The sequence below is a fragment of the Grus americana genome, chromosome 18, assembly GCF_028858705.1.
Source record: "Grus americana isolate bGruAme1 chromosome 18, bGruAme1.mat, whole genome shotgun sequence".
In the NCBI taxonomy this organism is placed as follows: domain Eukaryota; kingdom Metazoa; phylum Chordata; class Aves; order Gruiformes; family Gruidae; genus Grus; species Grus americana.
This window is the reverse complement of record NC_072869.1, coordinates 8,462,859-8,489,101: the sequence shown is the minus strand read 5'-3', so window position 1 is coordinate 8,489,101 and position 26,243 is coordinate 8,462,859. Positions and strand designations below refer to the sequence as shown.

The window sequence follows — 26,243 nt, the reverse complement described above, 5'->3', positions numbered from 1 at the left end:
CTGTCATGTGGGAGAGACCATTAACTTTAATCTTTTTTTTTTTTTTCTAACATACAAGGATTTCTCCCCCTGAACTGTGAAACAGCAGGTACGCACCACTCGTGGAGTTTATCTAGGGTAGCAGCTCAGTGAGAGTGAGTGTATCAGCATCACAACTAATGGTCTTTTCTTTCTGGCACTCCGTAGGTGGTAGTAACCAACACAGTTCCTCACGAAGTACAGAAGCTGCAGTGCCCCAAGATAAAGACTGTGGATATCAGTTTGATTCTCTCTGAAGCCATCCGACGAATCCACAATGGCGAGTCCATGGCCTATCTCTTTCGCAACATCACTGTCGATGACTAGACCTGGCGCTGCCCGTGTCCTGACTTCCGCAAGAGAAGGAAACATGCATGAAAAGGCAATACCATAAATTATAGGCATAACACAACTGTTTATTCTTGTAGGAGCGTGAAGGTTTTCAGGGTCTTGAGCCATAAGATCAAATAGAAAAAAATCAACCTGACCAGCACTTTACAGGTGAATAGAAGAGGCCACTGGCAATGGGGAGGATTACATCTTCATTAAGAGAGATGGATAAATGAGGTGTTGTTGAATTTAAGTTCCTTTAATTTTATTTTTTTTAGTGTGTTCCCTCTTGCCCTGTAGGGGGAGAAAGAAAAGGAAAAAAAAAAGTAACTGTCAGCTCATGAGAAGGGAATAGAGACTGCTCATTGCTGGGTGTGGGCAGCAGGAGGAGACAGCCTTTGGGTTTCTGTTTCTGACTGTGACTCGCCTGAGAGCGCAGAAGGGAGTGCTTCATTCAGGCAGCGGGCAGGACTGCTTGCTGCTGATCAGCAGAGCAGCTCCGTGCCAGTTGAGTGGCTTCTCATCTCTTGCACAGCATAGCAGGGACTTTCATCGAAACTAAGTTAGCGGAACACCCAGAAAGGGCAGCTTAGGGCACCCCTTTCGCAGGGCTGCTCGCATCCTTGTGTCGGGGCACTGGGAACCAGCTCGTGTGTCTCCCAGCAGGGCAAGGGTTGCTAGTTAACGTGCTGGCTTTTTCATCTTGTGAGCCTTGGATCATTGTTGTTCTTCAGTGGCAAGTCACGCAAGGGTCTTGGTCCTCTCTTGAACACTTGTCTGCACTGCAAAACCAGGCGCAATTTCTGGAGCTGCCTGGGGCTGCTGAGTTGTGGCAGTCTCGTGGGGAAGGGGCGTTGGAACAATGTCTGCCTCTAATGCAGCTGTGCTCTCCAAAACACTAACACTGAACCTGCAATAAAAACCATAGGATTTTTCATTTTTGGTGCTTCCCATGAACTGTGTACCCTCCAAACAGCTGCTTTTTCTGTACCGTGGGGCTGTTGCTGTAAACAGACTCACTTGGCAGCTTGCAGCCTTCTTCCAGGGGGAAATAGGACTCACTGCTTGCTCCTTTCTTGAGTGACACTAATCCTTGGCTGGAGGGGACACTTGAGAAAGCTGCACAAGGTGCTTGTGAAGGGCTTGTCTCCAGGATGATACAAGAATTAATTCCCAAAAGGTGATCTTCCCCCTTCATGAGGCTGACAAACACACTCCAGTAAAACTTCTACCACTGTCTAGCCGTGTGTCTAGCTGATGTGAGGAACAAATCCTGCTTGGAGGCAGTCACTCAAAAGAGCGCTGCTGATGACGGGCTGTCTCTAGGAGGCAATTTCAGTTTTGCTTATCCTCCTCCTTACATCCTTCTCTTGCACTCCAGTATCTAAAACGTGTACGGTGCCGGGGGCAGGCAGTGACCCCGTGAGCAGGACAAGCCTTGCACACCAGGGAAATGACTGTGCCTCGGCACGGAGGAGTTTGTCTGTCAGAATACCGTCCTGTCTCGTAGCTGGTGAGGGTACACGAAAGCCCAGAGCTGTTGGGTCGTCTCCAGTGTCCAGCATGGATTAAACCTCCAAGCCAAATCCCACCAGGGGGCATGTGCAGGGCTGGATGAGGTCTTAAGGCTGTTGATGGTTTTCCTGCATTTGCAAGGTACTCCGAACAAATCACAGCTGTGCTCTGTGACCACAGGGCGGCTCCTCGGCCTGGTGGTGCAGCACAGTTCTGCTCTGTGTTATTGAATGGATTGACTGAAGTGTGTGAGGTCCTCACGGATGCCCGTGTGCCCCCTTGTTCTGAGCCAGTACCGGACCATGCTCCATACTGGAAGTCTGTGTTAAAAATGTGAGCAGTATTGTTCTTCTCTCACCTTAAACTGCTTTGTCAGACCTGCCAGGAGTGAGGCCAGGGTTTCTGGAGTGCTGTTGCCCCATTCAGGCTGGACTGTGTTTGGGTAGAAACTGTAGAACCATGGTACCAGTGAGAGAGGTTTGTGTGATGTCCCTTGGGTTGTACTCGGGACCACAGCCTGAGTGAGCCTCAGGCTTTGCTTAAACCTTACCCTGACTAGAAGCCAAAAGCCCTGTGCCATTTTAGGGGTCGTGGAGCTTTTCCAGCCAGTCCTGAGTGCTGTCTAGAAAGCCTGGCCAGTCCCTGGGTCTAGCTTTGGAGCTCCTGAGCCTGCAGCTCTGCCAGTTACTGAAGTTAAGGCTTAGGATCCCTCATAAGAGTGTTAGCTTCTTGCCTCAGTGCATCTTGTTCCTATCTCTTAATCTCTCTACTCCCTCTTTGAATTTAATCCTCCCAGCTTGGAAAAGAAAAATACACACGCTGAGCAGATATGTACGCTTTGGTTTTAATGCCTGAAAACAGGTATCTCGTGTCTTTTTTAAAAGAGTGAGGTGTCTGTTCTGTTTCCTGCTTATCCACCCTCATCCTTTCTTGGAAATTGTCTTTGAGGGCCTTGCCGAAGGGGAGATGTCCGTGCTCCGGCTGTGACAGTCAGACTTGGAGGTTTATAAGGGAAAAGAAGTTCTTGATTATTTTTGTAAGTACTTGTCTGATAGATCACTCACGTTCAAAGATTTTTTTTTTTTCCTAATGTTTGACTATTTCCTGGGGTTGCCCAGAAGCATATGTTTATCTGTGTTTATTTTCCCCTGCTTTTACGGCTCTTTGCTCTGGAGCGCGATGCTGAGCTCCGTGCGTGGATGCTCCCACGTCTGAGGGAAGAGGGTAAAAATCTGTCATGCTTTTTGATACCTCAGGAAAATAAATAAATAAATAAATAAATCGCGGTGTTTCCTTGCCGGGACTGGTCTCCTCCGGGGCAGTTTCAGACCAGGTATTACCGCGGAACAGGCACCGGGAGCCTCGGTCTCTCCCCCGCCTGCACACCGGATTCGCCCCAGGTACCGGCAGCGGCCCGGGGGCGGAGCGTCGCCTAGCAACGAGAGACGCTACGGTGGGCCCCACCCCCTGTAAACACGAACGCGTGGGCAGCGGGCTCGGCCAATAGGCGGCGAGGAGCGGCGGGTGGCGGCCAATGAGGAAGGGGAAGAGGCGGGCTCGCGGGGCGGGGCCGCTGGGTGCGGGGTTGGAAGGAGCCGGGGTGCGGGAGCGAGGGCTTCAGGCCGGGGGTGGCTGGGCGGCCGGGAGAGCGGGCCTGGGGGGCCGGGGGCGGCAGGGAAGGGGACACCGCATCCCCTGGAAAGCTCTGCCTTCGGGGGAGCGCTCTGCTCCCCGCTCCCCCTGCCCCTGTTTGGATGGGGTTTGATTGTTTTCCGCAGTGAGGAGGAGGAGGAGGAAGGCAGCCGGCTGCCCATCCCTCCTACCCTCCCAGGTCCCCTCCAGGCAGAAAAGCTCCCGTCCTCACCAGGTCAGGCTCGGTGTTTTCAGGCAGGGCAGGAGCCATGGCCCTGCTCAGCCTGTCCCAGCTGCTGGACGTCGCCATTGGGACGCCCGAGGTCGGGGCCGTCAACTTCAGGGCGCTGCACAGCCTGCTGCAGGCCATGCTCGGGCACCTGGGCCTGCAGGACCTGCCCGCCCTGGAGCAGGGGTGCAGCCCGACCCCCCTCCTGGGGGGGGACCAGCCCGTTGAGGCACACCCCGGAGAAGAAGGGGGCCAGGGCAGAGGACCGGGCACAGGGCACGGGCCGCTCGCTGCCAGGAAGGACCCGCTGCAGGGGACTGTGAGCGGCTCCCAGGTCGCCTCTGTGGCTGCTGACATGGGGCAGATGAAGAAGAAGATTGAAGAGGATGAGAGCGGCATCTCCAAGGTAGAGGCTCTTCCCAGTCCCAAGCGCTTCCCTGCGAGATGCCCCCTCCTCCGGGGTCCGCAGTGCCGTTGTGCTGCCCTTAGACCAAGGTCTGGTTTAAGCCCGAGCTCGCAGTGACACGTGAGGCTTCAGTGCAGGAAAAGGATGGAATTTTGGGGAGGAAGAGCTGGGAATGAAATGCTTCTCCAGTTGCTCCAGGTCCTCCCCACGTTGCCATCAGCAAGTTGTGGTGGATCCGATACAGCACCTGGTGCCCTCGGCTCCACTGGCTGGAGGCTGAGCACCCCTGGGGGTCTGGCCCCACCGTCCTCTCCATCCCTCCCTTCCCTGCTCCTGACCTACTGCTGGGTACCGCGTCTGCTTCTCGGGTGGCTGAGAGGCTCCATCAGCACCTCGTGGGCCTCATTTCCCACTGCAAATCCAAGAGCTAAACCCAGCATTGGTGGGGATGGCGAGGGGCCTCATCCTGCATGATACTGAGCCACTCACGGCCTGAGCGTCCCCAGTGGGAAGAAATAAGTCTGGGTTCAAGGAAAGAGCCGCCCTCAGTGCTGCAGGGCCGGATCCTGCCAGGGCTGGGACACCTGGAGAGAAGGCAGCAGGGAGGCTGCTGAGCAGGGAGCGCTTGCCCTCCTGCTTGATTGCTCCTGGCTTCGTTAGCAGCGGTTGCCGCTGCCCTCCCGGGCCAGGCTGTGGTTGAGAGGGTGGCAGCGGCTCTTTGCCCTTTGGATCAGCTTCAGCGGTCCTGCACGGAGCCTGGCACGGGCAGGCAGGGCTGGATCCGTCCCTGCTGCCTCGGGTTCTGCAATGGGCCCCCCCGGGGCAGGGGTGGGGGGTCTCTGGGGAGCTGCTGCCCCTTCCTGGCTGCTGAAGATGCGATGAACCGTAAGTGCTGCCTGCGCTGCCCTGCCAGCCTGGCTGGGCCGGACCCTGCGCTGTCCCTCTGCTCTGTGCAGCCCACAACGGGGGTAAGGTCCCGGACCCCAGGGACCCTGCCCTGGGGCTCACCCCTGCCACCCCCCTCTCCTAGGCTATGGCTCTCTCCCAGGATCTCCTTGAGGAGATCAGCGGGATGAAGGCAGCGCAGTCCCGCATGGGAGAAGACATCCGGATGATCCAGGAGGCGCTTGGCTTGGTGAGCTGCCGCCACTGCTCCCGGGAGGGAGCTGAGCCCTTGCCCCCCTCCCTGCCCCTCACCGTGTCACCCTGCCGTCCCTGCCCTGCGGCCCTGGGTGCCACCCAGCGTGAAGGGCACCAGGAGGGAAGGGTGGGAAGGGTGTCCCAAGTGGGGGAGCAGGGAGGCTCAGCCCACCCCACCTGGATCCCCCCACCATCCGCCGCCCAGCGCTGCCTCGGGGAGGGTAGGAACGGGCACTGCTGCTGCAGGTCAGGCGGTGGTAGAGGTGACTGCGTGCATCAACCAAAGTGATGCTAAGGCACTCTTTAACTAAACAGCTGTTAAAAAAAAAAAAAGAAATGTGGGAGCTGGGAAGGAGAGAAGATAAAGATCTACCCCGTACAATACAGCTACAGCCCCCAGGCACAGCCCTGCCCAGCATCCCTCTGTCTTGTGCCCAAGTTAATTTGCGGATGCTCCTTCTAAATCCCGCTCCTGTGTCCTAATTGCCATCCCTCTCCTCGCCCCACTCCAGGAGAACCTCCAGGATGCTGCCGGCCGGCTGCCAAGCCTCCATGACCAGATGACATTGGACAGCGATGTGGTACGGCCGCAAGCACGCCCGGACCCTGCTCCAGGACAGGAGAGGGCTGCATCCCTGGGGAACCAGTGCACCCAGTCCCGCTGCATCAGGGCCTGGTCCCCATCAGTGCTGGGCAGCGATGCTGGGGGGGGGTCAGCACTCCTGTGGGTCCCACCCCTGGCCACACGGTTGGGCTGACCCCTTGATCCCTTCCTTCCCCAGAAAAAGCTGAAGGAAAGGCTGAGCCTCTACCCGGCCCCGGAGGAGGTGAGCAACATGGTGCACTGGGAGGTGCTGGAGGATTGCCTGGTGGGCAGAAAAGCAGGAGGAGGAGGAGGAGGCCGAGGTCTGCCGGTGGTGAGTGCTGGGGCGTCCCCTCTGCAGGAGCGGGACCGAGCGGGACCGCAGTCCCAGCGCCTCCAGCCACTGCACACCCCGGGGCTTCTGTGGAGGTTTGCTCAGCACTTCTCTTCCCTGCGCATCCCGCCGCAGGCAGGGCCTGGCACAGGCAGGGCCAGGGCAGCTCCTCGGCTGGTCTAACGTGTGCTTTCAGAGTGTTTTCTGCTCAGAAAAGGGCTGTGTTTAGGGTGGTGGCGAAAAATAGTGGGTGCTGGTACCTCCCTGAGGGCCAGGCTGCGTTGACATCCCACATCAGCCCCTCTGGGGGCAAGTGAGCACCCGGAACCCTTGGGGTGACGGCACAGCAACACGTCCTTGCTTTATGTTGGTCATGACCATGGCTCCCTGCCCTCCCAGTCTCTCTGGGCATGGCAGGTGGGAGCAGGTGACAGCAGTTGGGTGTTTTGGGGCAAACCCCAGCATTTTGCACAGTGAGATGCTTTCCAAATCCTGCCTGGGGCTGCTGCTCCTGACATGCAGGCGCAGCCTGTTGGGCTGGGAAGTGGGTCTGGTCCAGCAGGTCTGGAGATCTGAATCCCATTGCTAGAGGAAGAAATGCCTTGCCGTTGTATCAGGTGGCATCAGCGGGGGGGGTGTTGCTGATCCCCTGGGCTGGCTGCTAAAACAACTCCCCAGGCACGCAGGCTAACGAAGGGCTAAGGGGGCTGGGGAGGAGCTGGGCAGTTGTGGCCACGGGAGCTCGGGGGGTCCCCGTGGGGTGGGCAGTCTTTACCTTTGGGCTCTTGTGGGGTACGTGAGTTTGGCCCTGTGAGCCAGGGGGTTTGGGGCCAGGGGCTGGGGACACGGCCGGGGGGGCCCTGGCTCTGCCCTCACCTGTAAACCTGCTCCCCTTTGCCGCCCCCTCCCAGGAGGGCAGTGGGGGCCAGTCTGCCCCCGCCGAGCCCTCCACATCAGATGTGGACACCCCACGTTGGGGAAGCTCAGCACCGGGACTGAAGGGACCAGGGACACAGCCTGTGCCCAGGACCAGCAAGGGGACTCCAGGGACGCAGCCCGGCTACCTCGGGATGCAAGCAGGGATGCGGAGAGCATCAGCGACCCCTGAGAAGTGGGCAGGTGCTCCCTCAGATCGGACAAGGACTTCTGATGCTGACGTCACCATCCCAGGGACACAGCCAGGGTCCCCTGGCACCCAGTCCACCATCCCAGGGACACAGCCAGGGTCCCCTGGCACCCAGACCACCATCCCAGGGACGCAGCCAGGATCCCCTGGCACCCAGACCACCACCCCAGGGATGCAGCCAGGGACCTCTGGCACCCAGACCACCACCCCAGGGACACAGCCAGGGTCCCCTGGCACCCAGACCACCACCCCAGGGATGCAGCCAGGATCCCCTGGCACCCAGACCACCATCCCAGGGACGCAGCCAGGATCCCCTGGCACCCAGACCACCACCCCAGGGATGCAGCCAGGGACCCCTGGCACCCAGACCACCACCCCAGGGATGCAGCCAGGGACCTCTGGCACGCAGACCACCATCCCAAGGATGCAGCCAGCACCTCCAGGGACCCAAGAACAAGGAGCAGGGGTTCAACCAAACCCCTCCGACATGGAGCCTAGCCTTCCTGGTGCCGAGAAAGTCCCCAGTGAAGCCACCCCTGGTGCTCTGGGGACACGGATGGATGCCACAAGCACACAGCTTGACCAGGCAGGCCACCGAGCAGCAGGGACCCTCTCGCTGACAGCCCAGGGGTTCGAGGTCCCCCTCAATGCTGGTCCCAGGACCACGTTCCCTTTGCAAGAGCCGGCCGTGCCCTGCGGGTCCTCAGGCTCCAGCAGTGCCTCCAGCCGCTACGTGGAGACGGTGGAGGCTCTCCGCCAGATCGGGCAGCTTGGCAACCTCTACACTGCCCTGAAGGAGCAGGTGGCCCATCTGGAAGCCACCAAGTCGGACAACGCCGAGCTTGAGAAGCTGCGTCTGCTCTTCCCAGAGGGAGGTGGGAGCCCTGGGGGGACTGGCGGGGGGCTGTTTGGCATGGGGACACCCTGCGTCAGGGGCTCATTGCGCTCAGAGCCTGGCTGCGAGGGCGAGACCCCCTCACCGACAGGGTGTCCCCTTGGACCATGTCCCTCTAGACCAGGAGAGCATCACCAACATCCTGGCCGACCTCCGGGACCAGGTGTCCTCCCTGCAGGGCCTGGCCAGTGACCTGCAGGGCGAGAAGGGGAAGGTGAGCTGTCCCTGAGGGGGCTGTGGGGATGTCGGGGCGGGGGGGGGAAGCTTGGGCAGGGAGGGGGCAGCCGAAGGGCCCCCGTGCCGGGATGACACGAGGGGGCCGTGCCCTGACTGCCACCACCGCTGTTCCCAGATCAGGCAGCTGGAGGATGCCTTTGGAAAGCTGGGGGTGACTGGAGCCGACTGGAAAGTGGATGGCAGTGACCAGGTCACCCTCCAGCTAGGGTAAAAGGACGGGAGAGGGTTTCCCACCCCGTGGGGCTGCAAAGGAGCCCGGGGGGGCTGGGAGCATCCCAGTTTGGAGGGCGAGGGACACCCCCAGCAGCCCTGTGGAGGCTAAGCCCCATCCCGCTGGTCAGGTCCACGCTGCAGGAGATAAAGCAGGAGCTGAAGGAGCTGAGAGAGCAGCAGGAGACAACCAAGGCCACACTGGAGCAGTTGGTGACCAAGACGGCCGACCAGCTGCAGGAGCAGGTGAGGCCGGGGCGGGAGCGATCCCAGCGCCCGCCAGCTCGGTGGGGTGGTCCTGGCTGGCTGCGGCCATCGAGCCTCCGCAGCACCCGGAGTTGTGGCTGCATCCATCCCATCTGAGAGCCGATTCCTTCTCCCCTTCCTGCAGCTGGACAAGCTGAAGGCGATGGTGGAGAGCACAGGGCAGGAGCAGGCAGAGGCGCAGGCAGAGACGCAGGCAGAGGTACAGGCAGAGGGGCAGGCAGCGTGCCCCATCTGCAGCACGGACATCGGTGTGCAGGTGGGGCAGCTCCTCCAGCGCTACGAGAAGCTCCAGGAGCTCGTGGACTCCTTCATGTCGCGGCAGCCGGTGGCCAAGGTGGTGAGGCAGCTGCCAGGGAGGAGCCAGGTAGGGAGATGCCGGCGTGGGGGGCTTGGGAGGGGGCTGCTGGGACCCCCCCTGGCTGGTTGTGCTTCGCTGCAATGTGGGGGAGCCCCTCGCCGCCCCCCCAAACTGGCTTGTACAGAAGGAAATTAAAGCCTTGATGCAAATGTCCTGCTGACACTGACAGCCCATGGCCACCGGCAGAGTAACCCGGGGCCGTGGCCGCGGGGCAGGCAGCCCCCCTTGCACGGCACTCACTGCCTTGTTGTGGTCCTCCCTGAAGCAGGACGAGGAGCTGCTGAAGCGCATCCAGGCCACCGTCGCGCAGGTGCAAGGGGACTACAAGAAGCTCAGCTCCGTCACGGGCAACCTCCTGGATGACCGTCACCAGAAGCAGAAAGATATCGAGGTGGGTGGCAGAAACTCAGAGCATCCTCCAGGCAGACCCCCGGCCGGCGACCACAAGGGATTTGTCCCGCTGTCTCCCTGCTCGCAGCCCTGCGGAGGTTCCAAATTCCTTTCCCGGAGGTTTTTGAGGGGGGTGGGGGTTGCGCGGCTGGCCGAGAGGCAGCTCTGACGCTGCCGTGGCATCATGGGGTGCTTTCTGCGTTGGAAGGCTCTGTTCCAGTCCCTGGAGAGGCTGGAGAAGGAGAAAGCGGACAAGGAGGACCTATTGCTGGGAATCGATGTGGTATGGCCTCGAGGGGCCCTGGCATCAGCCAGGGGGGGCCTGGGGAGGGTGACAAACACCCCTTGTCCCCTGGGTGTCGGTGGCAGAACCAGCCGGGGGTGGGAGGGAGGATTTCCAGCCCAGCTGCGGGTCCCTCACCAGGTCACTGTCTCCCCCCCGGGTCCCTTCGGCCGGTGGGACCACCCCCATGGGGGCGATGGGGCACGCGGGGCCACGTAACCACTTCTCCCTCTCCTCCCGACGCGAGCTGGCCCTGCCCATCGTGCCTCCGTCCTTTCCCCACCGCTCTCCTGCCTTTCCCCGTTGCTAGAAAGCAGACAAAACCACCCTGGCCGGCAAAGTCAGTCGCACCCAGTTTGAGGCGTGCGTGGAGCGGCTGAACGAGATGATCCAGGAGACGCTGAGCCGGGTGACGGGCCAGGAGCAGGGCTGGCACCAGGTCCAGCGACAGCTCACTGAAGAGATGGACTCCAAGGTGAGGGGTGTCCCCACCGCACAAAACTGGCACCTCCGGGGCTTGGCAGCCTAAGGCAGCATCCCTTCGAGGGTCCCCCCTCCCGGCTGTACCGCCCGGGGACCGCGATGTCCCATCCCGGGGTGGCTGGCTGAGGGGGGGTGTCCGTCGGCAGCTGGACCGCCTGGAGCTGGGGCCTTTCCGGCAGCAGCTGGAGGAGCACTGGAAGAGCATCCTGGAGCAGCTCAAGGAGAAGGCGCCGACAACGGAGGCTGACTATGCGGCGGGGATTAAGAAGTGAGTGCGATGGGGGCAGCGGTGGCTCGGGGGACAGCGCTCGTCCCGGTCCCTCCAGCTATCCCGGCCAGTGCCCGCGTGGTACCCCGGCATGGGACCAGTTCAGCCGGGGAACGGTGGGGATGCTGACCAAGTGGCTGTGCCTTCTCCTCCCACCAGCAGCAGGTTCCCGACATCAGAGGGGGCGTGAGGAGGAGGCACCCACGGGACGAGCCCTCCCAAAGCAAAATTGGGGTCTGGGTGCAAAGGCTTTCTGGAGCAAGGGCTGGGGACGGTGGCTCGAGCTGGGTTGTGACCTGCCCTCCTGGCAAGGCACGGGGGGGGGTGTGTGTGTGTGTGTGTGTAATTAGTGCTGACGAAGAGATGAAACCAGTGCGAGGGCTGGTTCGGATGGCAGGCGTGGGCGCTCGTGCCCTTCACCTCGCATCCCTGCCCACCCTGGCAGCCACGGGCAGCTGCTGGGTTTTGGAGGTGCCAGCGGGGCCGAGGCGAGCGTGTCCTGGTCCTCGGGGCAGCTGTGGCAAAGCTCATCCTAAAAACCAGGGGAATCCTGCATCCCCCAGGCCCGGCGTTTGCTCCCAGCCTGGGAGATTCCACCCCAGCAAGAGGTCCAGGAAACCCCCCAGTTTGTCCGTGCCAGCACCCCCGGTTCCCACGGGACTGAGGTGCTGTGGGTGCCCGTGGGAGTAGTTCCCACGGCGGTGGTGGTTTTTGGGTGCTCACCTCTGCGGATTCTCCGGTGCCTAATATGAGGTGGAGGGGTTTTTTCCCAGGTGGGAGCCCACAAACAACCCCTCTCCCCCTTTATTTTGTAACCAGCCAGCAGGTTGGGACCTTGCTGGGGTGGTGGGGGATAAACGAGGCTCAAAACTCCGTGGTTCCCCCCACAAACTCCGTATCTCACTCCAGCGAAGTGCCCAGCACCTTGCTGCTGCCTGCAAGCTGCCTGTCTGCCTGCAGGCAGGGCTGCGTCCCCCCCCAGGAGCTCACCCAGCCCTTTTCTCCGCACCCCCAGGCAGCTGCTGGCCCATTTCCACTGCATGTCCTGCGACCGGCCCCTCAGCATGCTCGTGCCTGGCCCGTGAGTAGCCCCTGGCACCCATGGGTGGGATGGGGGGAGATGGGTGCTGGCTGTGCCCCGCTGTGTTAGGGTGTCTGCCTGGGGGGGGGGGTCCCGATCCTGTTGAGCCCCCTCGCAGCCCTGCCTGGCAGTGGGGGAACAGGACCCCTCCCTGGAGGCGGGGGGGATGCTGCGGGGTACAAGCCTGTGGGTTTTGGGGTGCTGCCCCGAGCTGGGGTCGGTTGCTCGTCCCCTGACACCCACCTGCGGCTCCTGCCCTTCCCAGGCACATCGTGGCCATCCCATCCATGCCGCCGCTGCCCCCCCGGCTCGCCGGGCGCCCCCAAACCATCCTCGAGCTGGAGCAAACACAGCAGCACGGCCACAGGTAGGGACACGGGGACCCAGTCCCCGGGGTGCAGGGTGACCCTGCCCCGGCGAGGGGGAGCTCTTCCCTGGGGGGGCCTGGGCAGGGCAGGGGGGGCAGAGATGTGCCGCCGAGGTTCAGCTGTGCTCGCCGCGGGTCTGTGGGGTTTTACAGCCCACCCTGCGCTGCCCCGTCTAGCCCAGGTCTCTGCCTCAATGGCACTGAAGCTACATGTGATGAGTTGTGTCTGGTCTCAGCCTGACCTCAGGTTTGGTGGGGAATTGGGTGCTTCCTGTGAAACGAGTCGCCAAAATTAAGCACCGCAGCTGGGACAGCCCAGCTCCTGCCTCCTGGTGTCCCTTGCACAGGGGGCAGGGACCTGCCATGGCCATGACCTGCCATGGCCCCACGGGGAAAGAGCAGATCCAGACGGTTGGACGGGCGTGCGTCTCCTGCGGCAGTCAGAGGGGAGCCGGGAGGGCCGTACCCCACTGGGGATCACCCCCTTGGCCCCCTCCCCGGCGTAGGGTGCCACGTGGGGTGCCGCAGTGCCGGGCGCTGAGCACCCCATGCCCTGTCCCACAGGGAGCGGGTGGCCGAGTGCGCGTACCCCAGCGTGCCGCGGCACTGCGGGGGCCAGCACACCCTCACCCACCCGCTGCAGCGCTGCCCACGCCTCCAGCCTCTCCCGCCCGGCGCCCCGCAGCCGCTCCAGCCCCCCACCCTGCTCCCCATCAAGGTAGGGATGACAAAGGCAGGGATATGGTGGGGGCAACTGAGGCTGAGAGGGTGATGCCGAGCATCTGGGTGGGTGGGATCTGTGCCTCAGTTTCCCCACGGACAGCTGCGTGTGGGAGGGTTACTTGGGGCCACTGGATATGGCCCCGCGGTTCAGCCAGCCCGCTCTCTCCTTCCCAGCACGACGAGATGGAGCTGTTGGGCCAGGACGGTCACATCTACAGGGGCCGGCGGGACGGGCAGCTGCCTGCATTCGTGGGCAAGGAGGGTACGGCCGTGGCAGGCTTGGGGAGGGGATTCTGTAGGTGTGAAGGGGACAGTGGGGTGGGCAGGGCGCCCATGGGGTGCCAGGTTTTCCCCTACCCGCTTCCCCCCCTGCTCCTCCCCACCGCAGCTCCCTCTGGTCTCTCCTGCCAGGCTCCCCAAGGGACAAGCCCAAGCTGTCCCCAAGGCAGTGGGACCCCCAGGGCAGTGGCCGCCTGCTCTCACGGCCCCAGAGCGCCGGGTCCTCGCTCAGCCAGCCGGGTACGGCCCTCTCAGGGCACCGGGGGGATGAGGGGGGGGGTCTGGGCATGTAGCCGGGCAGGGTGGGATGGGGAGGGCAGGTGCCCCTGCTGCCTGCCCTGTCCTGGGCTGGCAGAGCTGCCCGCAGCCGGTGCCTGCCCGGTGGGCTGCAGGGGGGCTAATCCCTGCCCCTCGCCCCCAGGCACTGCCGCCTCACCGGAGCACAGGCCAGCCTCATCCAGCGGCCGCCTCTCCCAGGCATCGGGGCTCCTCCCGCCCCTCTGGACCCAGCGGGGTGGATCCAGCACCCCGATGGCCAGGCAGGACTGGGAGTCCCTGGCCGAACCCCCACCACCCCAACCACCGAGCAGGCGAGCAAGCGGCTCCAGCCAGCAGCAATAAAGGGCAATGGGCAGCCGAGCGCCTGTGTGACCTGAGCGGGGCAGCCCTGGGTTGGGATTTTCCCATCATGCGCGAGGAGGGGTCGGTGGCATCCCTCATCCTGCGGCCACGCGTCTCCAGGGAGCTGAGAACAGCCCCGGTCCAAAACCCCCTCCCAGGGTCTTTGCCAGCCCGGTGCTGCCATGCTCCCCCTGACACCCCCTGGCCTCCACGAGCCCCGTTTGGCCCCAGTGGCCCCAGCCAGGGGAGCTTGTAGCCCCAAAAGGGGTCTGGGGGAGCTGGGCGGTGCAGCAGGAGGATGATGATGCTCAGTTGCTGCTGAAGGAGGTGGGAAATGGGGACCTCAGTGGGAAGGGTGGCAGCAGGACCTGGCTTAATGCCAAAAATGAATCCCACCCCAGCCCGCTGGTTTGCTGTTGTTTATCCCGAGGGATGAGCATCACTGAGCTGGTTTCCTTATCTCCTAGTGGACAACCCCCTCCTTGTCATCCCCTTGTCCCTCCTCCAACGCTGCCATCGATGGAAAGAGGAAGGCACCGACCCCACTGCTGCCCGGCTTGGGGCAGCTGATGCTTCCCACCTCCGGAGCAAAGCACCAGAACCCCTTCTCTGCCCCCCCAACCTCAGGGGAACACATCCCCCCCCCCTTTCCTACAGTTTGGGGCTGCTTTTCCCCAGCCCCCTGCTGTCACCCATCCCCTTGCTGTCGGATAGGAGAAAGCCCCACTGCCTGCTGAGACCTGGCACAAGTTGTGTCACAAGTGGAGAGGTACCAGACAGGGAAACCACAGCCCCTGGAGGCAGCGTGGGGGGGACACCTGGGGGTGTCATGGCTGGGGACACGTGGCTGTGGCTCCCCCATGCACACATGCAATGACATGTGGGGGACGATGACAACACGAAGCCAGTGGCACTTCTTGGGTGAGTGGGAGGGCGAGAGACCCCGAGGGGAATCCCAGGGACAGACAGGAGGGACCCAGCATCCGGGGAGCATCCCCTCACCCTGTGGCCCTGGGGGCTGCCCCGTGGAAATCCTGCTCTCCTGGTGGATCTTCTCCCCAAACTGGGGGGGGGAAGACCCCAAACCTCCCCCCTCCCCTCCCCAGGAGCAGACCCCCCCCCCCCCCCCCCCCCCCGCCGCCCACCCCGCTGCAGCCCCCAGGCACATTATTCCCCAGGGAGCCGCCACCCGGGGGTGTTTTCCCTGGTGGGTTTGGGTTTTCAGGGGAAAAAAATGGATTCTAAAAGTCCCACTTTGGGGGTTCTCAGGTGGATCCACCAGGATCTGGAGCCCCCCCCGTGCCACCTCCAGTGGGATAACTGGGAGCACTCAGAACAAAACAGTGGGTACCAGAGCAGAGCCAGCAAAGGACCATCCTGCACCCCACGGGAGGGGGAAGGTGTCGATGGGCTTAAAAACACCCCCGGGACTAATGGCGTTTCTGGATACAGCCTGGCGGGGTCAGGGGCTGACCCCCCCCCCCCCCCCCCCCCCCCCGGTGCTCGTCGTGTCCCCCCTCCCCACCCTATTTGCTGCCGCTGGGACCCAGCTGCACCCTATAAACACCCCCACCCCTATAAACACGAGCACCCAGCCCCACATCCCCCCTTGGGTGCTGCCTGTGCTGCTGCAGTGGGTGAGAAGCCCCCAGCTGGGGGCTTTTTTGCCTTTTTTATTTTTATTTTATTTCTATTTCTTCTTCGAGGTTGTGCTGTGCTGGGGGTCTCCCCACCCCCTGGGGGATGCTGTGCCTTGACACACACACACACACACACACACACACACACACACCCGCCCCCCCGGGTCCTTACTGGTGTCTCTGGAGCTGCTGTGTTCCCCTTTTGGGGGGGGGGGGGGGGTTTACCCCAGTTGCTTGTCGTGTGAGCGGTGTGGCGATGGGGGCTGGGGTTTTATTAAATTTTAATTTGCTTTGGACGTTTAAGCACTGAACTAGGGACGGGGGTGCTGTTTGAAGTCGTTGGGGGGGGTGGTGGCACACTGGTGGCTTGGGAGGTTGGGACCCAGGGCTGAGCAGTGCCGGGGCTATGTCTGTCCTGGGGGGGGGGGAGTTTGGGGCAAGTGAGCCCCCACATCCCCCCCCCCCCCAGTGCAGGGTTTGCCCAAAGGCCTGGCAGCCCTTGAACATAGCAGGCAGGACTGCCCCCCCCCCCCACCCCGCAGTGCTGAGGCCTGGGGGGCTCATCACACGGGTGGGTGATAGGGATGGGCTGCTGGGGCTGGGGGGGGGTGTTGCAAGCCGTGAGGGTGCAGGATGGAGTTTTGGCTGCACTCTGGTACACGGAGGGTCCTTGCTGTCTTGGCATGGTACCCCCACAGCTCTGGGGTCTCCCCCATCTTGGGGACGGCAGCGGTGGCTTGTGCAGGCAGAGTAAGGGCAGGACGGGGGCTTGGTGCAGCTCCTGGGGGACACATGGACCCGTCCTCGCTGGCGATGCTGTGGCATGAGGGGGGGCAGCTCACCCCTGTTCCTGGTGCCCTGCCAGGGACATCCTCCCAGCAAAGAGAAAAGGCAGGGACAGCTGCTGTTAAAAAAGTCTTTTTTTTTTTTTTTATTTTTAAATTAATAAAAAACCTTCAACCTTTTTTTGTTGGTTTTTTTTTTCTTTTTTTGTTTGTTTTTTCGGGTTTTTTTTAAGCAAGATTGGTTTGAAAACTAAAAAAAATCCCTCAGTTCCCCCTCCCTGGGGAAGAGCCATGACCGGTGGCCGCAGGGACGGGGGGACAGTCACTGCCAAGGGAGGATGGGGCGGGGGGGCTGTGCAAGAAGCCGGGCTGAATTTCAGAAGCCGGAGGGGTGTTTGCTCTGGGCGCTGCAACAAGCGTCCGGGAAATCCAGAGCTGGGGGGGCCCCCCAACAGCTCTGTGCCCCCATAGCCATAATCTGGGGTGCTGACAGCCACCTCCATCTGTTATTTCTGTTATTCCTGCCCCCCCCCGCCCTGCTGCAGGGATGCTGAGGGGGGGAGCCATAGGGGAAACTCCCCCCCAACCTGGCAGCTGCCTCTGTGCTGCTGCTCCTTCTCTCTGGATTTATATACATTAGATATATTTATATATTATAGTTATATATTTAAAAAAAAATGAGGGGAGAAAAGACCAGCTAGCAACTCTTGCAGAGGCTTTCATGGGCCGGTGCCCCCCCCCCCCCGGCAGCATGTTTTCCCCCCCCACCCCCCCAAAAAAACCCCCCAATAATAATAAAACCTAGAAAATTATTCCAGTGCGTTTCTGGGGGAGCCCCCACTCCCAACGCCCTGGCCTGGACCCCCCCAATTCCCCCCCCCCCCCCCTTCCCCCTCCACCAACCCAGTCTTATCTCTGGCCATCCATGGTGGCCATGGCTTTCTGTGGGGGGGCAGCGGGTGGGGGGGCGGGGGGCCAGGCAGGCTGCGGGTGGTGCAGGTGGTGGTGGAGGCCGTGGGCGGTGGGTGAGGAGGGGGGCAGCCAGGCAGGCTGGTGGCTGGGGGGTGAGGAGGCCCAGAAGGGGCTGAAGCTCCCCGGGGGGGAACAGGCCATGGAGGTGATGGGGCTGTTGCTGCTCTGCAGGCTCTCGGACGTCCGCAGCTTGGAGAACATGGCCAGAGCGTCCGGGAAGTTGGGCGGCGTGGCCGGCGTGTTGCTGGGGGTGCACATCTGTGGGGGAGAGGAGAAGGTGGGAGTCAGATGGGCTTTTGGAGTCCCAACTTGCCCCTGAGAGCTGGACCCATCACTGGGGACCCTGACTGCATCCCACACCTGGGAGCCCCATCCCTGGGAGATGCTTGGAGCCTGGGTCTGGCTGGTATTGGGGTACCCAGTGCAGCCCCCAAGGGTCTGAGTGGCTTCCCCCAAAGGTGTGGGGGCTGCCTGGGGGGAGTCCCCAGCCTAGCCTGGTCTGGGAAGGACATTTTGGACCATCCACAGTGCTCAAAGCGCTGGGGTGCAGCAGGTTTGGGGAGGGGGACATTGCTCTGATGCCAGAGGGGAGCAGCAGGGATGGGGCTGATGCAGTGGGGGGTCCAGCACGATGGGTGGGGAGGGTGCTGGGTTCCCACCTGGCCCTCCAGGACCCCCCTTCACCCAGTTCCCAGCCCCCCCCCCCCCTTCGCACCCCATTAGGGCACAGAAAGTGAAAGGCAGGCAGGGCCCCGCACGGTTCCTGGTACAGCCCCTGCCTTCTGCGTACCCGGCTAAATTTAGCACCCTCCCCACCTCCCGCCTAGCCCGTGCCGGATCCGGCCCTTTCTGCAGCCAGCCTGGGCAGCAGAGGAAAATCTGGGGCGGGGGGGGGGACACACGACATGACCCAGCCCCGTGCTGGGGCTCAGGGGCTAGCAGCACCCAGGGCCCCGATTCAGCAAAGCACTTGCTACAGTCTGAGTATGGGGGGCTGCTAAAACTCCCCCCAAAGGCGATGGGCCAGGGGGCTTCACTGCAGTGGTGTAAAATAGGGTGGGTGCCTAACGCCCCGCCTTCTTTTTTTAATCTCCAGAGGGGGGGGTCGCTGGCAGGGAGCGGTGCTGTGCCACGGGCCGCTCTGAACACACGTGGGGGGGGGTTAGAAATAGCGGCACCCTCCCTGCTGGGAGGGGATCTCTGGATGGGGGGGGGGGTGCAGGGGGGCTTCACCCCTCTGGGTTAAACTTGCCTCAAATTCCTGTTGCCCTCGCAGAGCCGCAGCTCCTGCGGTGCAGCTGAACGGTGCACCCCGGTGCTATGCTGCTCACGGGGATGCTGAGCAGTGTCAAGGGGCCAGGACAGCAGCTGCTGCTGTTAGCAATGGGGAACTGGGGTGACGCTGCCCCATCTCCCCCTCCCCAGGGGTTGTCCCATGGCTCTCAGCAGCCCCAGCTGTTCCCCAGCACATGCAAACCCCCAAACCCCTCTTACAGGTTCCTCCTCGTCCCTGTCCCGGTCATCTGTGGTGATCGCTGGGACCACAGGAGTGGCCGGGCACACTGCAGAGGCTCCCTGCTCCCCCCCCCAAACCCAGCCAGGCAGGTCCCAGCCAGACCCACTCAAAGATGGGGTGCTCGGCTGGCTGACCTGTGCTGGCAGTGGGAGGGATGGGCTCCCATCAGTGTGTGGAGCTGGTGCACCCCAAAAATGCAATCATGGCCAGGCTGGCACTGAACGGGTTCGTGGCGAGCCGGGGATGCTCCTGCCTCACCGCACACAGACTTTGGGAGAACTCATTTCACAGCTCACCTCAAAGCACTGGTGAGCCAGCTTTTTTTTTTTTTTTTTTTTTTCCCCCAAAAGCCTATAAATTTGGCAACATTTGAAAAGATACTTGTTGCAAAAAAAAAAAACAAAAAAAAAAACAGTCACTTGAAGGTTTTTTTTGTTTTGTGTTTTGAAAAAAACCAACCACCACCCCAGCCGCACACACACGTGCCAACCACCAGCCTTGGACTGAGGTTGGTGACAGTGCTGGAGGGGGGGACACAGCTCTGAGCTTCTGGGGTAGTGTTTGCTGGAGTAATTAAAAAAAATACTTTAAAAAAATAAAAAATGTCATATAATTATTGCTTTCCTCCTCTGACATGTTTTAGTTAAGGAGCTGCTTGGTCGTCAGAGGGTCGGTCCCAGCACGGGCTGCCGCGCCGACACACCAAACAGCTCCGGCAAGTCCCTTCCCCGCCGCCCGGACCCACGGGGGTTTCGCTGGGCGTGGGACCCTCCCGCTGCGGGGGCGAAGGCAGCGTGCCACCCTGCGCCGTGCTCGCACCTTTGTTCTCTGCTGCTTGAAAAAGAAATAGAAACTGCAACTGTAAAGCCCCTCACCCCAAGCCGTGCAGGGTGTTTTAAGCTGCTGAAATCAGGATGCTGGGGGGGATGATGGGTGGGGGGAATAGCAGCAAAAAAAAAAATGCCAAAAATGTGAGGGGGGAGTATTTGGTGTGAGGGTGAAAGGTATTTTGTCACCACGTGGAACACATGGTGTTAGGAAAACACCGTGGGGAGAGGGAGAGCCAGCCAGCTGCAGCCTCCGGAGCCTGGGTGGGGGGGATGGGGTGGGAGGTGGGTCCTGCTCGGCCCTGGGGAGCAGGATGGGTCCCATCGGAGACGCTTTGCATCCCGCTCCCAGCAGCCGCCCAGCACTCACCGACGGGAATTGCCCCGACAGGCTTTCAGCATGAAAACACGGCGAGGCCTGGATCCGGCCGGCAGCTCCCACCCGCCTGCTGTCCCCTCTCCCACCGGGAAAGGGGGTTTTCCACGGGACCACCCTTTGCAAGCTCCCTGGGGTGGCAAGAAAAAGTGCAGGGGAAGGCGGAATTAAAATAAAAGGGGTTTAAGTGGGAGCCAGCCGGCAAAATGACTTTCTCCAAGAGAATGAACGTGCTCGCTGCCAGTGATGCCGGGCTGGCTGGCGATTTTCTGACGGCAGGAGAAAAGGGGGGGGGTGTGTGGAAATCAGCTTAGCCCAGATCCGCTTCCCCCGTGTGCAGCGCTGTTTAGTTCCCTCAACAGGAAAAAAAAAAAAAAAAAACACAGCCAAAAAACACAACAAAAAACACAACGAAAAACACCTGGAGGGGAATAACTTCCTCCCCTCCGCCAAGGGGACGTGCCCTCGGCCAAGGTCAAGCGGCATTTGGGGAAAGGTGGGGGTGACGGTGGAACCCCCCCGGCCCGGGGAGCCCAACTTCCAGCGCGATGCTCGCAGACACAAACTATTTCCTGGCAGACATTTTAGCTCGTGTTTACATTCGCCGGTTGCGTGTTCCTCCGGGCGCAGAGCAATATGGCTGGCAGGGGAGCTGACAGCTCCGCGTCCCGGGGGGGGGGGGGCTGCAGACCCCTCCCGGGGGGGGCTCAGGGGGGGTTTGGGGGAGCCCTGAGCTGGAAGGGGGTTGTAGGTGTGTGGGGGGGTTGGGGTGGTTGGGAGCTGCTGGGATGGGATTAAAGGTGGGTTTGGGGATGGGGGGGTGGGAAGGGGGGGTGCGGGTCCCACTTACCATCTGGGGGGGGTGGTGGCTGCTGGGAATGTTGGTCTCCTGGAAGAAGGCGCTCAGGGCCGTCTGTGGGGACAAGCCGTCAGCCCCAACCCACCCGAGACAAAGGGGGAAGGAAACCACGGGACCCCCCCACTGGCCTCGCAGCGCCCCCCACGCTTGCCCCCACCCCCGTGGGACCGCCCCGGGGGGCACCCACGGGCACCACCCCCCCCCCGCCAGGCCTAAGGCAGGGGGAGCCTGGCGCTGCCCTTCACGCGACCCAGGTGGGATCGTGTCCCCCCCCTCATATAGGGGCTCCCCCCGCGGAGGGGCACAGCCCACCCCCCATGTTTACACGGGGTGTCCCCCGGGGTGCCCACCCACGGCCCCCCCGCCCGCAGCTTGAAGGGGGGCGCCCACCCCCCCCGGCGCCGGGCGCTGGGCCGCAGCTCGGGTTACGGCCCGGGTATAAATAGACCGAGGGGAGCTCGGAACCGTTCCCCCGCCCCGGCGTGGGTAATGGGGGGGCCAGCGGCCGGCCACGCGTGTCGGTGGGCCGCGGCTGGGCCAGCCCCCCCCCCCTCCTTTCCGCCCCGCGGCTCTGCGGGCAGGGGGGTGCCGGGGGCTCCCGGTTTGGGGTGTCCCGGTTTGGAGGGGGGGAGGAGGTAGAGAAACGGGGGGTGGGGGGGTGGTTCCGGCCCGTACCTCGAACTGCCAGTGGGCCGCCTGCAGCAGCTGCTTGGCCTGGTCGGCGGCGCAACCGGCCGCCAGCACGAACTGGTTGATCATCACCTGGTGCCGCAGCTCCTCCATGTTCACCGACATGGCGGGGGCGGCCCCGCCGAGCGCCGCCCTGGCTGCCCGGAGCGCGCCCGCCGCCCCGCGCCGCGCCGACACCGGGGGGCGGCGGAGTGGACGGGGGCGGGGGGGGGCACGGCGGGAGGGGGACGACGACGACACACGGACAGGACCCGCCCCCGCACCCCGATTGGCCGCCACCACGCCGCCCGCCCCGACGGGCGTGCGGTTCGAATCTTCCAGCTGCCCCGGCGCCGCGCCCCGCCTCGCTCCCTTCCTATTGGTCGACGCTTGTGTTTTGGCTCTAGAAAGCGTCGCTATTGGTCGTTGAAACTCAAGGAGGGCGGGGCGGCCGGCAGAAGGAGCGGCCCGATCGCTGATTGGGTGTGCGGCCAGGGTTTTTGGGGGTTTTTTTTCGGAAGGCGTTGGTGGCGTCACGTTCATTGAGGAGGTTCATTGAGAGGCGCGGGACGGGGGGGCGGGGCTCCGGCACCCCGCGGCTGGGGCCGTCCCGGGCGGGGGCTCCCCCGTTAATCCCCCCCCACACACACCCCCCGCAGGGCTCTCCGTGCCGCCCCCGGGGCGGGGACCCCAGCCTGAGGCCGGGGGGGGGGGCAGGAGGAGCGGGGACCCGGCCGGAGCTCACCCGCCCGCAGGAAGGCCTCGGCGGGAGGGGCCGTGGGGCTCCGGCGGAGCTCCCAGGCGTGGGGATTTGGGGCTTTTAGGTGATAAACCGTTTAAAATCCTGCTGGCTCCGAGCTTCCACCGCGAACGAATAAACCGGGGACTTCGCAAACGGGTGGGGTGAAAATAGCCTGGGCTGAGAAGAGCCCTCGGGGGTTCGGAGGTGGCGGTGGTGCCGAGCTGGCTGGGGCACCGGGGCTGACGAGGCAGAGGAAGGATGGAGGGATGGAGGCTTTGGAAGGAGGCTTTTTGGATGGAAGCTTTTTGGAGGCTGCGTCTGTGGCCGGTTACCCCCCGGTGGGTGAGGGCCTGTGGAGGTGGGGGTCCCCCTGCCCAGCCGGCTCGGCCTCCGGTGCCACGGAGAAACGGTGCCAGTGCATGGTTTCACCCGGGCTGGGTGTCACCCTGGGGGGCTCGGGGGGGGGATCCCATTCACTGGGATGCAGCAATGGGTACGGAGGGTCCCCCTGCATGCCCAGTCCAGATTTTGGCAGCTTTTGGGGCAAAACCAGCCCTGAGGCAGGTGGAGGCGTGAGAGGAGCAATTCCAGAAGCCGGGACCCCGAACCCCCCTGAATCCTGCACGCAGCCCCTTTACACGGAGCCCTGGAGAGCGCTTGGGACCTCCCACGTGCCAGAAGCACCCGCTTGTGTGCACAGCACGGTTCCAGCTGAGTTAGCAAAGCTGCGGGCAGCCGGCCTCGGGGAGCTCCTGCCTGTAAAACCCATGGAACCGCTGCTGGGAGCCCTCGCGCTCAAACCAGCAGGGCTCATGCAGGCAACGGGTGTCCGAGGCCGTGATTAAAGATGGTGTTTGTGACATTTGGAAGAGCAAACGGAACCTTCAGTCCTTCGAAACGGAGCCGTGCCTAGCCTGGTTGCACAGCCGCAAGACTGCTGCAAACACCTCGGCTCTTCCCACTGTACCAACCAGCTGGTGGAAAAGCCCCTTTTTTGGGGCAGGATTTGCAGCGAGGGCAGGATTTGCCATCCATCCTCCCTGGCCTGATCCTGCCCGAGATGCTCGTCCATCCTCCCATCAGACATGCTGCCCTGCCACCCCGCTGGGACCCGGCAACCTCCTTGTTGGGGCTCAGCACCCACTAACAAAGGGCCCCGTCCCGTCCCCAGCCATTGCCACCCTGCAAGGCTGAGGCTGCCTCTCCCTGGGGCTGGGTGGGGAGAGCTGGGGCACCCAAATTTGGGGAGGGATAAGTGAAAAAGGACATGGGAGGGCTGGGGCAAGAGCCAGCCCAGGGATGGGTTGTTGGCTCTGCAGCGGGTGCTGGCGACTGCAGGAGGAACTGGGAGTGGACTGGGCATACTGGGTATACAAACAAGCTTTTGGTGCTGTGGGAGAGCTGCTCGCTCTCCTGTTTAACCTTCGAGCAAACTGCTGCACCCTCCCGTGCCTCAGTTTCCCTCTCGGCACAAGGAGGCAGGAGCAGGGTCCCGTTTCCCCGCCAAACACCCACACCAAATCCCACCGCTGGGCAGCTCGAGTGCTTCAGCCTTGCATCTTGTCCAGCAGCAGGTGCGTTTTGGGGTTAAACGTTGCTTTTTCTTTGTGCATTGGATTCCCCCGTCTCCACGGCCCTGCTGGGTCAGCCCCTCTGGGGTTTCTTCTGGCTTTACGTGTGCCGGGGTCTGCCGTGGATGCAGCTGGGCAGGCTTGAGAGGGAACCTGCCCTCGAAGCCGTATCGTCACCCAGCTCCTGCCTGTGCTCCACTGCGACACTGTCCTACAAAATCCTCTGCTGCAGTAATACACCGCTAAAAAAAACAAACCCAAAACCCACAAGCCATGCATGCACGCAGCAGCTCTGTGTGTAATGACTGCTGGGTTATGGATCTGCACGGGGATAACTTTGAATTATTATCTGCACTAAAACCCTGTAGTCTGTTGTGTGCCGGTAATGAAATGTGCTGGCTCCCTTTCCCAGGCTCGTGTTTCTTGCTGCCCTCACTGGCTGGAGCAAGGCAGGGGAGCGGGGCCACACTGGCAGCGCAGCAGTGCTGGGCTGTGCTAGATTTTTTAAATGATCCATGTGCAGAACAGGTTCCCCAAAATGTGTGTTGGGGTGAGCGGGGATCGGCCTCTGGGGTCTCGGGGCTCCCGGACAGGCTCTAGCACCGAGAACCGGAGCAGGCAGCCAGCGCTGATGTCGCCCTCAGCTCCTCTTGGGCCAATGCTCCCGTTGGCACCCAGCCTGGCTGTGACATCCAGCGGTGTGGACGTGGTGTCACTGTTGGGGCCGTGGGTCCCGGTGTGGTGGCAGCAGGCTGACAAACGGGGTACAAAGCTGCCCCCAGGTTTGCTATGGCGGTGGCTGCTCTTTGGTTCGGCTTTTCTTAGCCACCCTTGGGGCTGCATGGGTAGAGAGCAAACGGGGAGGGAGATGTGCGTGTCCCTCTGCGGGGAGGGCATGAAGCGGGGAGCCCCGGGGACAGCATTTGCTCGTCACTGCCGAGTAGCCGAGGACATTGGGGCCGCTGATCCGCCTCCCTGCACATCTCCTGTTTGATATTTATAGCACTCGTGTTATCAACTCAAATCAAAATCATGCGATGCTCCACTAACTTGCACTGCAGGACTAATTAATCACCAGGGGTATTTAAGCGAGAGGTCGAAGGGTCCATCCTGCACCTTCATTCCCCAAGGGGAAAACGCGAAGGTGCCCAGTGCTTCCCGCTAGTTCAATGCTGGGGAACTGGGGGAAACAGGGGGGGTGCGTGGGGCTGTGCGAGGGCCGCTGAGGGAGGTTTGAGGGCAGGCATGCGTTTTGGGGCTGGCACCTTTGGCCTGGGAGCTAGGGCTGGACGTTCACATTTTTCAGTGTGGATGCTGATTTTTGGTGGAGAGGGTCGTAAGGCTCTATGTTGAGCCCTTGCTTGGACAGGCGAGCCCGCAGCCCCAATGTGAGTGGGTGTGTGCGAGGGCCGCTGAGGGAGGTTTGAGGGCAGGCATGCGTTTTGGGGCTGGCACCTTTGGCCTGGGAGCTAGGGCTGGACGTTCACATTTTTCAGTGTGGATGCTGATTTTTGGTGGAGAGGGTCGTAAGGCTCTATGTTGAGCCCTTGCTGGGCTAGGTGATCCCGCAGCCCCAATGTGAGTGGGTGTGTGCGAGGGCCGCTGAGGGAGGTTTGAGGGCAGGCATGCGTTTTGGGGCTGGCTTCTTTGGCCTGGGAGCTAGGGCTGGACGTTCACATTTTTCAGTGTGGACGCTGATTATGGTGGAGAGGATCGTAAGGCTCTATGTTGAGCCCTTGCTGGGCTAGGCGAGCCCGCAGCCCCAATGTGAGTGGGTGTGTGCGAGGGCCGCTGAGGGAGGTTTGAGGGCAGGCATGCGTTTTGGGGCTGGCACCTTTGGCCTGGGAGCTAGGGCTGGACGTTCACATTTTTCAGTGTGGATGCTGATTTTTGGTGGAGAGGGTCGTAAGGCTCTATGTTGAGCCCTTGCTGGGCTAGGCGAGCCCTTAGCCCCAATGTGAGTGGGTCTGTGCGAGGGCCGCTGAGGGAGGTTTGAGGGCAGGCATGCGTTTTGGGGCTGGCACCTTTGGCCTGGGAGCTAGGGCTGGACGTTTAGAGTTTTGAGCATGGACGCTGATTTTTGGTGGAGAGGGTCGTAAGGCTCTATGTTGAGCCCTTGGTGGGCTAGGCGAGCCCTTAGCCCCAATGTGAGTGGGTGTGTGCGAGGGCCGCTGAGGGAGGTTTGAGGGCAGGCATGCGTTTTGGGGCTGGCACCTTTGGCCTGGGAGCTAGGGCTGGACGTTCACATTTTTCAGTGTGGATGCTGATTTTTGGTGGAGAGGGTCGTAAGGCTCTATGTTGAGCCCTTGCTGGGCTAGGCGAGCCCGCAGCCCCAATGTGAGTGGGTGTGTGCGAGGGCCGCTGAGGGAGGTTTGAGGGCAGGCATGCGTTTTGGGGCTGGCACCTTTGGCCTGGGAGCTAGGGCTGGACGTTCACATTTTTCAGTGTGGATGCTGATTTTTGGTGGAGAGGGTCGTAAGGCTCTATGTTGAGCCCTTGCTGGGCTAGGCG

At 62.1% G+C, this 26,243-nt stretch overlaps 4 protein-coding genes across 8 annotated transcripts in view; 3 read left to right on the top strand and 1 right to left on the bottom strand.

Moving 5' to 3' along the window:
- The window catches only part of PRPSAP1 (phosphoribosyl pyrophosphate synthetase associated protein 1), a 29,145-nt gene extending 26,011 nt beyond the window's left edge, over window positions 1-3,134 (top strand). For all 5 annotated transcript variants that reach the window (XM_054846345.1, XM_054846343.1, XM_054846342.1 and 2 more), the window contains exon 11: window positions 187-3,134. In XM_054846345.1, coding sequence (XP_054702320.1) covers window positions 187-345 — 159 coding nt within the window. In that variant the 3' untranslated portion in view covers window positions 346-3,134. The remainder of the gene's footprint in view (window positions 1-186) is intronic.
- A 630-nt stretch (window positions 3,135-3,764) lies between these two features.
- On the top strand, window positions 3,765-13,862 carry QRICH2 (glutamine rich 2). The gene is made up of 19 exons (XM_054847076.1): window positions 3,765-4,130; window positions 5,161-5,265; window positions 5,783-5,851; window positions 6,053-6,097; window positions 7,099-8,188; window positions 8,328-8,422; window positions 8,561-8,652; window positions 8,787-8,901; window positions 9,047-9,286; window positions 9,546-9,671; window positions 9,879-9,953; window positions 10,264-10,428; window positions 10,583-10,704; window positions 11,720-11,785; window positions 12,051-12,152; window positions 12,717-12,870; window positions 13,050-13,137; window positions 13,287-13,394; window positions 13,576-13,862. Exons 1-19 carry the CDS (start codon window positions 3,765-3,767, stop codon window positions 13,773-13,775), a joined length of 3,423 nt encoding a protein of 1,140 aa, XP_054703051.1. The 3' UTR covers window positions 13,776-13,862.
- A 2,458-nt stretch (window positions 13,863-16,320) lies between these two features.
- UBALD2 (UBA like domain containing 2) lies at window positions 16,321-21,675 on the bottom strand. The gene is made up of 3 exons (XM_054846350.1): window positions 21,426-21,675; window positions 20,742-20,804; window positions 16,321-17,430 (listed from the first exon to the last, which is right to left on the bottom strand). Exons 1-3 carry the CDS (start codon window positions 21,543-21,545, stop codon window positions 17,110-17,112), a joined length of 504 nt encoding a protein of 167 aa, XP_054702325.1. The 5' UTR covers window positions 21,546-21,675; the 3' UTR covers window positions 16,321-17,109.
- CHAD (chondroadherin) overlaps window positions 21,544-26,243 on the top strand; it is an 89,661-nt gene continuing 84,961 nt past the window's right edge. The window contains exon 1 of the mRNA XM_054847075.1: window positions 21,544-21,741. Coding sequence (XP_054703050.1) covers window positions 21,544-21,741 — 198 coding nt within the window. The remainder of the gene's footprint in view (window positions 21,742-26,243) is intronic.

What these genes read in the sequence shown, in the direction of transcription:
- QRICH2 (XM_054847076.1), top strand. Translation starts at nt 3,765, where the DNA reads ATGGCCCTGCTCAGCCTGTCCCAGCTGCTGGACGTCGCCATTGGGACG. An exon ending in TCTGCTCTTCCCAGAGGGAG is followed by an intron (nt 8,189 to 8,327) that starts GTGGGAGCCCTG and finishes ATGTCCCTCTAG; the next exon opens with ACCAGGAGAGCATCACCAAC. An exon ending in TATTGCTGGGAATCGATGTG is followed by an intron (nt 9,954 to 10,263) that starts GTATGGCCTCGA and finishes CCCCGTTGCTAG; the next exon opens with AAAGCAGACAAAACCACCCT.
- UBALD2 (XM_054846350.1), bottom strand. Translation starts at nt 21,545, where the DNA reads ATGTCGGTGAACATGGAGGAGCTGCGGCACCAGGTGATGATCAACCAG. An exon ending in CGGCCCACTGGCAGTTCGAG is followed by an intron (nt 20,805 to 21,425) that starts GTACGGGCCGGA and finishes TTGTCCCCACAG; the next exon opens with ACGGCCCTGAGCGCCTTCTT. An exon ending in GCCACCACCCCCCCCAGATG is followed by an intron (nt 17,431 to 20,741) that starts GTAAGTGGGACC and finishes TCTCCCCCACAG; the next exon opens with ATGTGCACCCCCAGCAACAC.